This window comes from Crocuta crocuta, unplaced genomic scaffold, assembly GCF_008692635.1.
Source record: "Crocuta crocuta isolate KB4526 unplaced genomic scaffold, BGI_CrCroc_1.0 scaffold48, whole genome shotgun sequence".
NCBI lineage: Eukaryota > Metazoa > Chordata > Mammalia > Carnivora > Hyaenidae > Crocuta > Crocuta crocuta.
The window spans coordinates 9,778,243-9,790,062 of NW_027533089.1; the positions used below are offsets into that span (position 1 = coordinate 9,778,243).

The 11,820-nt window shown below is 39.5% G+C and overlaps 1 protein-coding gene and 2 non-coding genes across 3 annotated transcripts; all 3 read right to left on the reverse strand.

Annotated features, from left to right (window-relative positions):
* Nucleotides 1–171: 171 nt before the first annotated feature.
* Nucleotides 172–9,358, reverse strand: RPL5 (ribosomal protein L5). The gene is made up of 8 exons (XM_077746188.1): nt 9,275–9,358; nt 8,239–8,308; nt 8,037–8,152; nt 6,731–6,865; nt 4,991–5,193; nt 3,682–3,859; nt 774–862; nt 172–336 (listed from the first exon to the last, which is right to left on the reverse strand). Exons 1-8 carry the CDS (start codon nt 9,275–9,277, stop codon nt 237–239), a joined length of 894 nt encoding a protein of 297 aa, XP_077602314.1. The 5' UTR covers nt 9,278–9,358; the 3' UTR covers nt 172–236.
* Nucleotides 548–685, reverse strand: LOC144216764 (small nucleolar RNA SNORA66). Its single transcript, XR_013330748.1, has one exon. It is a non-coding gene; the product is annotated as a small nucleolar RNA SNORA66 (small nucleolar RNA).
* LOC144216762 (small nucleolar RNA SNORD21) lies at nt 3,930–4,025 on the reverse strand. The gene has a single exon (XR_013330746.1). It is a non-coding gene; the product is annotated as a small nucleolar RNA SNORD21 (small nucleolar RNA).
* Nucleotides 9,359–11,820: the final 2,462 nt, after the last annotated feature.

Below are 11,820 nucleotides of genomic sequence, written 5' to 3' on the forward strand. Positions count from 1 at the left end.
CCTGTCATGGAAAACAGAAGCTCAAGAAGCAGGTGTGAACTTTGAGTCAATATGGAAAGTTACACTTTTTTCTTGAAGCAAAACCAAACCAAAATACCCTTGTCAACTCTTCTGCTTTTGTATTTCGTGTTATTTCTAACAGTTTCATTAACAAGAGCTCAACACAGAAGCTGCTTGGTGAATAAGTTTATTATTGTCTTTATCTGAAAAATCTTCATAGAAAATTGTTTGGTTTATTAGCTCTCAGCAGCCCGCTCCTGAGCTCTAAGAAAGCTTGCCTTCTTCTGAGCCACCCGATCTTTCTTCTGGGCAAGAGACATTTTAGGACGGTTCCACCTACAAAACAAAGTAAAATTAAGAGAAAAATGTGATTTTTAAAAACCACAGCTATAAAGGACAGAAAATATTTAACCTTGAAAAAAAGAAGACTTTATTATCAGGTCAAACAATCCAAATTCCAGTATACCTATTTATGCTCTTAGGCTAACTTTCCCACATCCATTATTAAATACATACAGTATTTAAAAATGCAGTTATTGGATAGTTATACTGTACTGGGACAGAATGGGTCAGCTCAGTTAAGTAGCTTCTGAGGCTAATACATTTCTATCACCACAATTACTTTAGCAAACCTGGTTCCCCTCACTTCTGCAACATCATGCAGAGTTAGTGATCGAGTTTGCACAACTTCAACAAGACTTTGGGTAAGATGAAACAAAGCAGTAACTCCTCCCAACCTCTCTCTCTTAAAAAGACAACAGGAGGATACATACCTCTTCTTTTTAACTTCTTTCTTAGGCTTCTTCTCATATACTGGATTCTCTCGTATAGCAGCGTGAGCTTTCTTATACATCTCCTCCATCTGAAAGAAAGCAAAGCAAACAGTACTTGGTTTCATTTCACATGCCCTAAACAGTCACGTAACACTACATTCTACTACTGGCTCTATTTTGTCCTTCTAACCCAGACTGTCAAAAGGAACCAAACTAGGTCAATGCTGCTATCTCCTTATATTTCTTTAAAATACTGTCTCACCTCTGTCCCCCACTTATGTGTTTTCAAAATAAATAAACTTTAAAAAGAAAAAAATAAAGAGTGCCTGAGTGACTTGGTCAGTTAGATGTCCCCAACTCTTAACCTCGGCTCAGGTCATGATCTCTAGAACCCTGCATCAGGCTCTGTGCTGACAGTGTGGAGCCTGCCTGGAATTCTCATTCTCTGCCACTCCCCCTTCTCGTGCTCTCTCAAAATAAATACATTTAAAACATAAAATACTGTCTGACCTATATTCTTTTATTTTGAGCGCGCACACATGACACCTAACCAACTGAACCACCCAGGTGCTCCTGACCTCAATTCTTTTATTCAAGTGAGGATACTTGCCAAAACCAAATATTTAAGATGTTAAGATGAAGAGTATATGGGGCCAACAATCAATTGCTTACTTTATTTGCGTTCTCCCACATTCCCACGATTTATATTTTCCTTTAGGACCTGAGAGGCTTTTCAATGCTATACCCAGAACTGCATACCAAGGACCTCTTCTATCTGTTACTGCTTAGGAATCACTAGTATTTGGCAAGAGTATTATGCCTCTGTGGAAACATTGGTTTGAATTTCCCTAGAAAACCCTGAAACACCATCCAATTAGATCTTAATGAGGATTCTGTTCTAAAATTCATTAAAAAGTGTTGTAACTCTCTGAATTGTTTCAATTGCCACCTCCAAATAAGTGACTATTGGTTCTATGGAAGACCAAGTCATGAAGCAGCTATAAATTGCCTGAATGATTACTACCACAATCTAGTAACAATTATAGCCCCCTAAAGAATGAGCCAAAGTAATCCAAGTCTCTAAAATTACTCACTGAATATGGAGAAAATGTGATTACTACATGCATTTGTATACAACTTAGCAAATGAAAATAATGCCAACACTTTCACTGCATTAGATCTCAACTCCCTAAATCCATCCTCAAAGTTAATTTCTCTACCTCTTTTATTTTAAGCACTATGACAGCTCTCCTCTGTAACTAACAAACCCACTTGATAACTTCAGATGTAGTCATTTAATAAATATAATCAACTTGGTCCACTCCTTCAAAAGAGACAGAGAAAATACAACCACGTATATAGATAATACCATGAGTTTAGGTGAAGACCACTTCCTCCTGGAGACAAGTAAGATGTCTGCAGAGGATTTCAGCAGCCATGCAGAAAAGAGACTTCCATAGATCAAATTAGTGAGCTAGCCAGGAAAAGTACATTAGCCTAAGAGTGGTCCAGCTGAAGTATATACCACATACATTAGAAAGCATTAAGAAATGGATATCTGAAAGCAGCTTATGAATTTGAAAAGTTTTGAACAAGTGTGACAGGACCACAGTAAGAACTGGCTTAGGAAGAAAAATTATGCAGGCCAATTAGAATCATCACAATTAAAAGACCTATTTACCACAGTGAATGAGGACAATGTCAATAGTAATATAGAAGTATAGATTTCTGAAAATTATTTATTTGCAACACTAACAAATACTACCCTTTTCTTAGCTCAAAAAATCAAGCTAGGTGTTTATTCAGCCCTAGACTGTGTACTAAGCATACAAATAACATTGATTTTCCCAATTACAACTCTACTTAAAAGATTTTCATAACCAAAACTGTGTCAAAATAGAAACTATGCACTAACAGAAAAGAACACTTAATATATAACCACCAACTTATATACAACTCCAGAGCTATATAATTGTTTTATAATAATCAGTGTGACTTTTGTGTTCTGTCCTATTATCTTCCATTACTACAATAGAGAACTTTGGAGATATAACATTAGGGCTGATAAATTGTCCTTTTTTAAATGTTTAGGCTCGAAGCTCTGAGCGGTCAGCAGAGCCTGATGTAGGAATTGAATTCACACACCATGAGATCATGACCTGAGCTTATGCTTAACTGACTGAGGCTGATGAATCTTCCAACCTTAAACACACATCTGCAACATCATGCAGAACCAGTGATTGAATCAGTACAACTATGTGTGCATGCCTGACATTCAGAAAATCCAGAACATAGAACTTATTTGCTATAAAGAACCTTTCTTCGACATGGCTTCAAAATGAAGTTTAGTAACCAGCATCTCGTCAGACAGGATAGATTGTAACTATGACCACAGGAATGAAGTCTACAAATATAGAACAGCGAAATGAACAAAAGCCGCCACAGGCTTTAGATTTAGAGGCTTCAAGCTTGCCACCTTTTAAGATCTAAAAAGTCCCTAAAAGCTTGGAAGTCTAGCTCTTTATACTACCTTGTCTGACTTTCTGAAGCAGGCTCCAGGCTCTGAGCTGTCGCACAGAGCCTGACATGGGGCTCGAGCTCACAAACCATGAGATCATGACCTGACCTGAAGCTGGACGCTTAACCAACTGAGCCATCCCTGCAGGTGCCTCTACCTTGTTTGTCTTTTAACTTACCCTCACCCAGTATCCCAGTTTCAGGACATTCCATTTTAAGCTAACTTGAGTTAATGGACAGCTCACTTAAGTCTATTTGTACCTATTAACATACTCATATTCAACTTTTTAACTGTTAACCAGAAATAACTATTAATTTTCCCACCAAAGCCAACTAGTAAAGCTGACTCTATAAATTAACCAATACAGGCATTTTTAGTTAAAATTTTTACCATGTCTGGAGTAACGTTGTTCTTTATGTATTGAGAGAACTGTTTCTTGTAAGCATCTTCATCTTCTTCCATCAGGTAACGCATATAATCTGCAACATTTTGACCCATGATGTGCTTCCGATGTACTTCTGCATTGAATTCCTTGCTTTCCGAATCATAACCAGGGAATCGTTTGGTACTAAAATAAAGTTTTTCATATTAGTATGTAATGACTGATATCAGTTCACTAGCAGGAATTCATTTCAGTAGCTGCCATCAGTCCCGTCTTGAAACAATTAATTGCATCATATGCAACCAAAGGACCAACTACTGACTGCTCAGTTAGTGGGGGATCATCATTCAGCAGCTGATCTGAATTCCAGGATGAAAGAGAAAATCATACCACAAACACCTTTATAAGTCTTGAAATGAACCAAGTTTGCACCACTATCAAGTTAGTTCTCCTTATTAGTACAGGAAATGGTTTCAAAACTGCTCCCCTCAAATGCTAGAATTTCTCAGTGGTGCCTCAGGGTACATGGGAATAGGTGATGTTCAACCACATCTAATAGGTGCTTTGCAAGAGACCTGCAGGTCCTTAAAAATATTATGCCCCACCATTATAAAAGTTGCAGTTAGGTTACATTTTATAAGGCTAACCTCCCCAACCCCAAAACCTATAGCCAGAAAAAATTTTGATTAAGTCACCAACTACTAAAATATCCCTAAGAGGCTAAACATAAATCACTTCTTAAAGATGCATCTACTCAACAATAACAAAAATTACCTTAAAACCAAAGGAACTACCAAATTAAAATCACCTACTTAGCCTCTAATGATCTATAATCTTTTTTTTTTTTTTCTAATGATCTACAATCTTATTTCCAGTTGAAAGTATGGGAGTTTTATCTTAAGCTTTTTATCAAAATCTTTTTCTGGAGTTGATAGTTTTCCATAACCGAATAAAGCAATTTTCTTTCTGAATGAAAATAAAATGCACTGACTGGGAGGGGAGTGGAGTGGACTTGAGTCGCTCGTTTCTAACCAAAACTAAGCCACAACCCAAAAACTAGTGGTTTCAACCCTGGCTTTTCTACTACTGGCTCTAAAACCTTGATGAAATCATTTACCTCTGAACCTCAGTCTCATTTATGAAATGCGGTACTACAAGTCCTTCCTGCCCGGACACATTCCTTTTGCATAGTATTAAGCATACAGCAGATACACAATGATAGTCTCCTATTACTTTGATTCAGTAATCTCCACAGTCCAACCAGTTAGAAATAGAAATACTGGTGTCTAAACAATGAAAACTTGAGTGCTATATTACCTGTGAGGAATAGACAAGCCTCCATCCACAGCTCCCTTGAGGGCCCCAAAAACTTTATTTCCAGTAGTAGTTCTGGCAAGCCCTGCATCCAAATAGCAGGTGAAGGCACCAGGCTGACCATCGATGCTTTCCACATTGTATTCATCTCCAGTCACTTCTACTTGGCCTTCATAGATCTTATCCATGCCAAACCTATTGAGAAGCTATTAACAAAAAAGCCAGTCTAAATATATTCAAACAATTCTAACATCTAGTCACAACATTAATGACCTGACATCCGGAAAAAATTTCCTTCCAATTCTCTTACCCTCTGAACCAACTTACTTTTAAATATTAAGATGCTACAAAAAGACACTGCAGACATTCAACTTTATAACTTTGTCTTGTAGCTTCTGAATCTCTGCTATATGTCCATACTTGATTTTTGTAGCAATCAATTAATTTTATTTAGAGTTTATTTTTGAGACAGAGAATGAGCAGAAGAGGAGCAGAGAGAGAGGGAGACACAAAATACGAAAGAGGCTCCAGGCTCTGAACTGTCAGCACAGAGCCTGATGCAGGTTTTTAACTCATGAACTATGAGACCATGACCTGAGCCGAAGTCAGACGCTTAACCGACTGGGCCACCCAGGTACCCCTGTAGCAACCAATTAAGATGTAACCGTACTGTATCTATCAATTCAAAGGAGATATTCTCCACATTTCTTCAGTCATATTTGGCTACAATAAAATTCAACCATTTATGTTATCACACATGTAGTTTTGATTAATTTCATTAAAATCTTAGGAAAAGGATCCTTGGAAGAGAACATCTTTTATGGCTCTATTCTCCAAAGACATTACAAAGACATTACATCAATAAGGGTGATTCCTCTGCTAGTGTATCTAGCTATGAACTTCACCACAAGCAGTGTGATTTTGTACCACACTATTCTCGTATTTAAGGACAATGCTCCCCACCCCTACTCAAGCATATTTATGACCAATAAAAATTTGAGTCCCTAACAGCAATGCATGCTTAACAATTCCAATGCAAGACAAGATTGGTAACGGAGAAAACAAAACAAAACTAAGGCAAAAACCCCATCTGCAACTACTTTCTCATATTATAGGAAATGCTGCCACCCAAAGGCAAAGATGACTAAAACAAAACTGAATCCTAGGCCTGCTGGCCCTCCCCAAAGAAAACATTGTTTCTCAAAATTAACAGGTATATATATAAATAACCTGGACATCCAAGTAAAATATAGATTCCAAGGGCGTGGAGTGCAGCCTGAATTTTAAATGTGCACTGACTGATGGTCAGAAGATCTATACCTCTGAATAGCAGAGGTCTGCACTGTCCAACAAGGCAGTAACTAGTCTACAAATGGCTATTTAGAATCGTCTAAATTCAGTTTCTCAATAGCACCAGCCACATTTCATGTGCTCAACACCCATATGTGGCTAGTGGCTATCATTCTCTGAATTAGACTCCAGTGATCTAGATCTGCCTCGCAGGGCAAAAAACAGAAAAACTATCTCCCCAGAGAACTAGAAAATTCTGTGCAGTCTCAAACTCTGTATTTATAAAATTGTCTTCCCTGATGATGACCATGTAAGCAACAGCACAACAGCAGGCACTCCCCAGAACCCATAGCTGAGGGTATCTTATTCATGTATGAACATCTATCTTGCAGACAACTCTAAACAGTGAGCTAGAGTTCTAAAGTTTATCAATTAAAGTTATCTTCTACATACCCTGCGGGCCAGCAGCAGGCCAGTACAATAGGCTGCAGCATAATTTGTCAGGCCAACCTTCACACCGTACTTTGGGAGTTCATGAGCATAAGCTGCACAAACTATCATGTCTCCTTCTATACGGGCATAAGCAATCTGTAAGAAAAAACCAGATTAGTAATCTGTATTTTCAACTTTTTGATTACTGGTCCTAGGGGTCTTCTTTGTTAAAGGGCTTAAAAAAAAAAAAAGCCAGACAAAAATTTACAATACTTAGAATCTGTCTTTGTTAACCTCAATCACCAAAAGAATGGTTTAGTCAACTATAGCAGATCGGTTTTATCTAAATGTCCCAATAGTATCACAAACTGAACTAAAATTACCCTACCACATAGACACTGACCACTGAAATGCCTTTGGAGTAAGTTAGACTACTGTTCCTTCCAAATACTGAAAAGACTCTTAGCTGCATTAGCCAATGAACTAAAGACATCGTGAAAAGTCAATAGGAACCTATGATTATTTCGAATACCTTTTGAACTAAGCATGTCTAAGTCCAACGATGCTTCTAATACCTAATGTTTAGTTATCTGAACTTAGGCATGAAGGAACACATTGTCTTCACAATGAACAAGTTAGTCTGCCCATTAAACAGGTATGCCTGCCCCATGCAAAAGCTCATCCATCTTGACTGTAACAACGTTCCCTAATTGTAAAAGCCCAGAAAACTGGCTTCTAGGAGCAAACTACCATCTTCTGGATGTCTCTTGTGTGAAAGAAACCTTCATACAGAATTATCAAAGCCTATTTCAAACAATAAGCAGAAATAAAAATCTTAAGAGCCTAATTTAACCTCCACAACTATCTCTTCAAAAAGCAGTGGTATTGTGGCATATAAGGTCATACAGCACAAGTCAGTATTTAGTCCATGACAAATTCTATTATTCTCTGGGAAATGGAATGTGCTAGAACCTACTTGGCTTCATATTTATCCTCCTACCCCTACAAGATAGCATATACCTTAGATTTCTCTAATCCTCTCCTCCCACCATTAGAAAATGGGATTAAACCAGTTTGGTCAGGATTGACCAACCAAGGCCAATTTTTTAGTTGAGTATTTTATCATGCCAATCCCTCCCATGCTCCAACTTCAGGCCTACTAAAAAAAAAAACAACAACAACACACTACTCAATGTTTTTAGAATGCCAGGCACTAGAGAGCTTCTAACCCATACATGTGTTTTGCTCCCCAGGTACAACTTCTCCAGCATTCAGTTAAAGGGAGTGAGGGTTACCATCCATTGCTTGAGTTTTGAATACAACTTACCTGACAAATGATATCTCTGTTGGTTACACGAACTATCATCCTGTATTTAGGTGTGTTGTACTTATTTTTATCCTGAATTACCAAGCGTTTCCGGGCATAGTAATCAGTTTTACCCTCTGGGAAAAAAAAAAAAAGAAATTTAAGAAAGTCTGCTTCACTGCAGATTCTTCTAATATCGTGAATATGAATTAAATGACCATACCTCGTCTTCTTCTAAATTTCACTTGGTATCTCTTGAAATAAGCCTTATTCTTGACAACTTTAACAAACCCCTTTAAGAATAAAAGAATGTTATTAAAACTTTGAAAAATGGTTTAGGATATTTTTGACATGTGAGTTAACTCTGTAACAAAACTTCAAAAGTGAATCCACACAACTGTCACTTTTATGGAGTCCAGTTTCTCAAACCACAGAGGATCAAGAATCACTTTTTCTACTTCCCATCAGTCACTTTTCCAAAGCATTGCTCTAGACAGCAACTTTGCCTAACGTCAGTTTGTTCCAAACGCCGTACGTCTCATTTTGAGAACCTAACCTCTTATTTCCTTCACTGTCCACGCACGTTTTCCAAAAGCTTCAGTTACTTGCCACAAAACTCATCTGGTCAAGGGCGTTATTTAGCAATTACTCCCGATTAAAAGAGCACTGTCCCCCTAGCACCAAAGCAACGCCACATCCCCCAAATAATAAAAAACTAGTGCCAGCAACAGTCTAGAGAGAGGAAGGCACATACCAACTAAACGAGCTTCTTTCGGAGCCCAGAGAAGCCACAGTCTCCGAGCTGTTAAGTTTCAAAGCCACTTCTGGAAGACCCACCGACCCGAGATTCTCCCGAAAAAACAATGAAGCAGTCAGCGCTGGATGGGCCCGAGGAGCCGCAGCCCATCTCCACTTAGGCATCCCCAGCTAGTCTTCAAACAGAGTGCATGCAATCTTCCCGCCTGCTGGTGCCCCCTCGGAGGAGCCGGCACTATCCCCGCAGCTTGTCTACTAAACTCATCCCGCTCCTTAATCCGACGCCCTGGCTCCTGATTTTCTCCGTCAACCCCTCCCCCCAAGCTTGCGCGCCGGGCGGCAGCCATTAAGGCCACGCTGGGAGCGGCAGCCCTACCTCAGCAGAGCTCACTATCGAACGCCATCCAACTCCGGCGCCGCGCGAAACGGATCCTAGGCTGGCGTCTGACCAAGGACAGGGAACCCCCGTGCATCCGTAGCCCCTATTCCAGATACCCACTCACCATCCCGCGGAACAGAGACCGGCGTCCCCGGCTCGCCACAGACCAGCAGGCCCAGGAGCGCTCCGCGGGGGGAAAAGGCCGCAGCCCGTGCGCAGGCGCAGTATGTAGCACTGAAGATCACGCGAGCGACGTATGGAAGAGAGAGCGCTCCGGCCCTAGGCGTGCCGAGTACTGCCCCCATGTGGCGGGAGGACCGACGCCGGACTTCGCTAGTGAATAACAAACCCTCAAAGCCACCAAGTGACCAAGCTCCGGCTGGTAATCCGGTTGGAATAGGTAAGCAGTAGCAGGGAGGAATATAGGAAATTTTCAGTTTCATATGCTAAGATGTTTCGTAAGGAACATATATAACTTTGTAAATAGGAAAAAAGTTTAAAATTAAATAGAGTATATTTGTTGTGGAGCTCTTTTGCCCTCTATCCTCCTGGACCTGGAGATGCAGATATGGTCCAGATCATAGAGGATCTCTTCTGGAAACCTTGTCCCAGTACTTCATTAAAAAAAATTTTTTTTAAATGTCTTTATTTATTTCTGAGAGAGCAGGGTCAGAGACAGAGGGACACTCAGAATCTGAAGCAGGCTCTAGGCCCTGAGCTAGCAGTCTGCACAGTGCCGGTGAGATCATGACCTGAGCCGAAGTCGGACACTTAACCGTCTGAGCCACCCAGGCGCCCATCTCAGTATTTCAACCCTGAGTGAGGAGCCTCTCTCTTCCCACAGCACCTTCAAACCTGCTTCACCCCACCCTCCCCTGTAAACTCCCTGAAGGTGGGCCCTGTTGTCCCAGTTCACCCTTGAATTTCCAAGCACAATGCTGGCATTCAGTGCTCTTCGTTAAATGGTAAAAGAACTACTTACTGCATCCCTTTACCTCCAACGTCTCCCCTGATCCCTGACATTCCTTTTCCCTCCATCACTCTGAGCTAGTCAGCTTAATTTTTCTCTGTAAGTCCTTTTTTATTTTCATTCTTTCAAAACTAATTGAAATTAGGGAATAAACTGTTTCCTTTCCATATTCTACACATGCAGACTGAGGAGAACTAACCAACAAGCAAGCAACCAAACAAAAAAGGACCTCAAGAGAAAGTATTCCCTTACCTAACAGCATGTCAAAGGTGGTCTTTGGGCTATTGCATGGGACTCATTTGGGCACTCATTAAAAGTCAGATATCTGAATATTCCCCCTCCTCTCCTGAATCAAACTTGCTGATTTGGGGACCAGGAATCTGCATATTTTAATTTGGCCTCAATCTTAAAAGCAGCAAAGCAAAAAACAAATCCGATTTTGTCCAGTAATGGAATTTACTGACTCTACCAGGAAAAGAAAGCAAATTACTTACCAGCATAGCTGTTTAAAATATTCCCATCTTCAGAATGAGTGTTAACTCTGTACCCTCATCGTCCGAAATTTAAACTTACTCTTGGGAAGTGAATGTGCATGTGATATATCTAGCAGGAAAAAATCAGTGTGCAAACTGCTCAATATCAGAGCAAGGAGAAGGGTCTGTCAAACAGAATGACAAGGTTAAGTGGCTCCAAAAAACTGCCACTAGAATAAACTAAAATAATAATACTAATCTCCTTTGGTTTCATTTGTAACTTCTTATATAACAGGAAAAATACACATCGAATCCACTCTGGCCAATGTCAACAAAGCTTTCAAGGAGAAATGTTAAAATATTCTTTACGGACAAGTGTGGTTCGGTCTTTGCCAAGTGGCTTTTGGAAGTATAAGGAAAGAAGTATATAATTTATATTTATAGAAAATAATTAAAGATCTTCATTTTGGTGTTCCATTAATTTATTAGCCTCTGAAAGGTTCCACATGTCTTTATCAGGCCCTGCTAACCCTGGAGCGTGGAACTATCAGAAGGGAACTCTACCTGGAAATAGGCCCAGCCCTTTTACATGTTTTAGGGCAAGAGTATGTATGAAGGCCCACATACCATGCATCTGAATATTTAGAAGTTATGAAGCAACCTAACACATTGTTGAATTAAACACTGTTTTAATCCTTCTTCTTACCTTCTTTGTCTTTATAACAACACAATTAAAAATACATATACCTGTTGCCTTTGGCTGCAGCTGGGGTTCTGTACCACGTACTGGCTGGCCCAGCCAGTATAGATGGTGACATCAGGAACCAGGGGGACCTGTCTAGCATCTCTAACTAACATAATCCTGCTCAAGTGATAAAAGTTAAAAATCACCAGTAATGGGACAAGTCAGCTTTCTGTGCCTCCTGATATGATGAACTGAGAAGAACACAGAAGTTACTTGCTACCAAATTTATGTAATTTAATCTAATTATACAATTTAACTATTCTGATATGTGATGAACTGCAAACAAACTCAAATTGAGGGATATTCTACAAAGTAACTAATCTGTATTCCTCAAAAATGACAAAATAATAATGGATAAGGAAGAACTAAAGAACAATTCCAGATGGAAAGAGACCAAAGTGATTTAACAGCTGAATGAAGTGTGTGATCCTAGAACACATCCTGGATAAAAAGGAAGATAAAAAGGAAGACTTTAATTTCTT

Coding starts and splice junctions, on each gene's coding strand:
- RPL5 (XM_077746188.1), bottom strand. Junction 6,866..8,036: donor ACAGAGATATCATTTGTCAG/GTAAGTTGTATT, acceptor TTTTTCTTACAG/ATTGCTTATGCCCGTATAGA. Junction 3,860..4,990: donor GGCTTGTCTATTCCTCACAG/GTAATATAGCAC, acceptor ACTTTATTTTAG/TACCAAACGATTCCCTGGTT.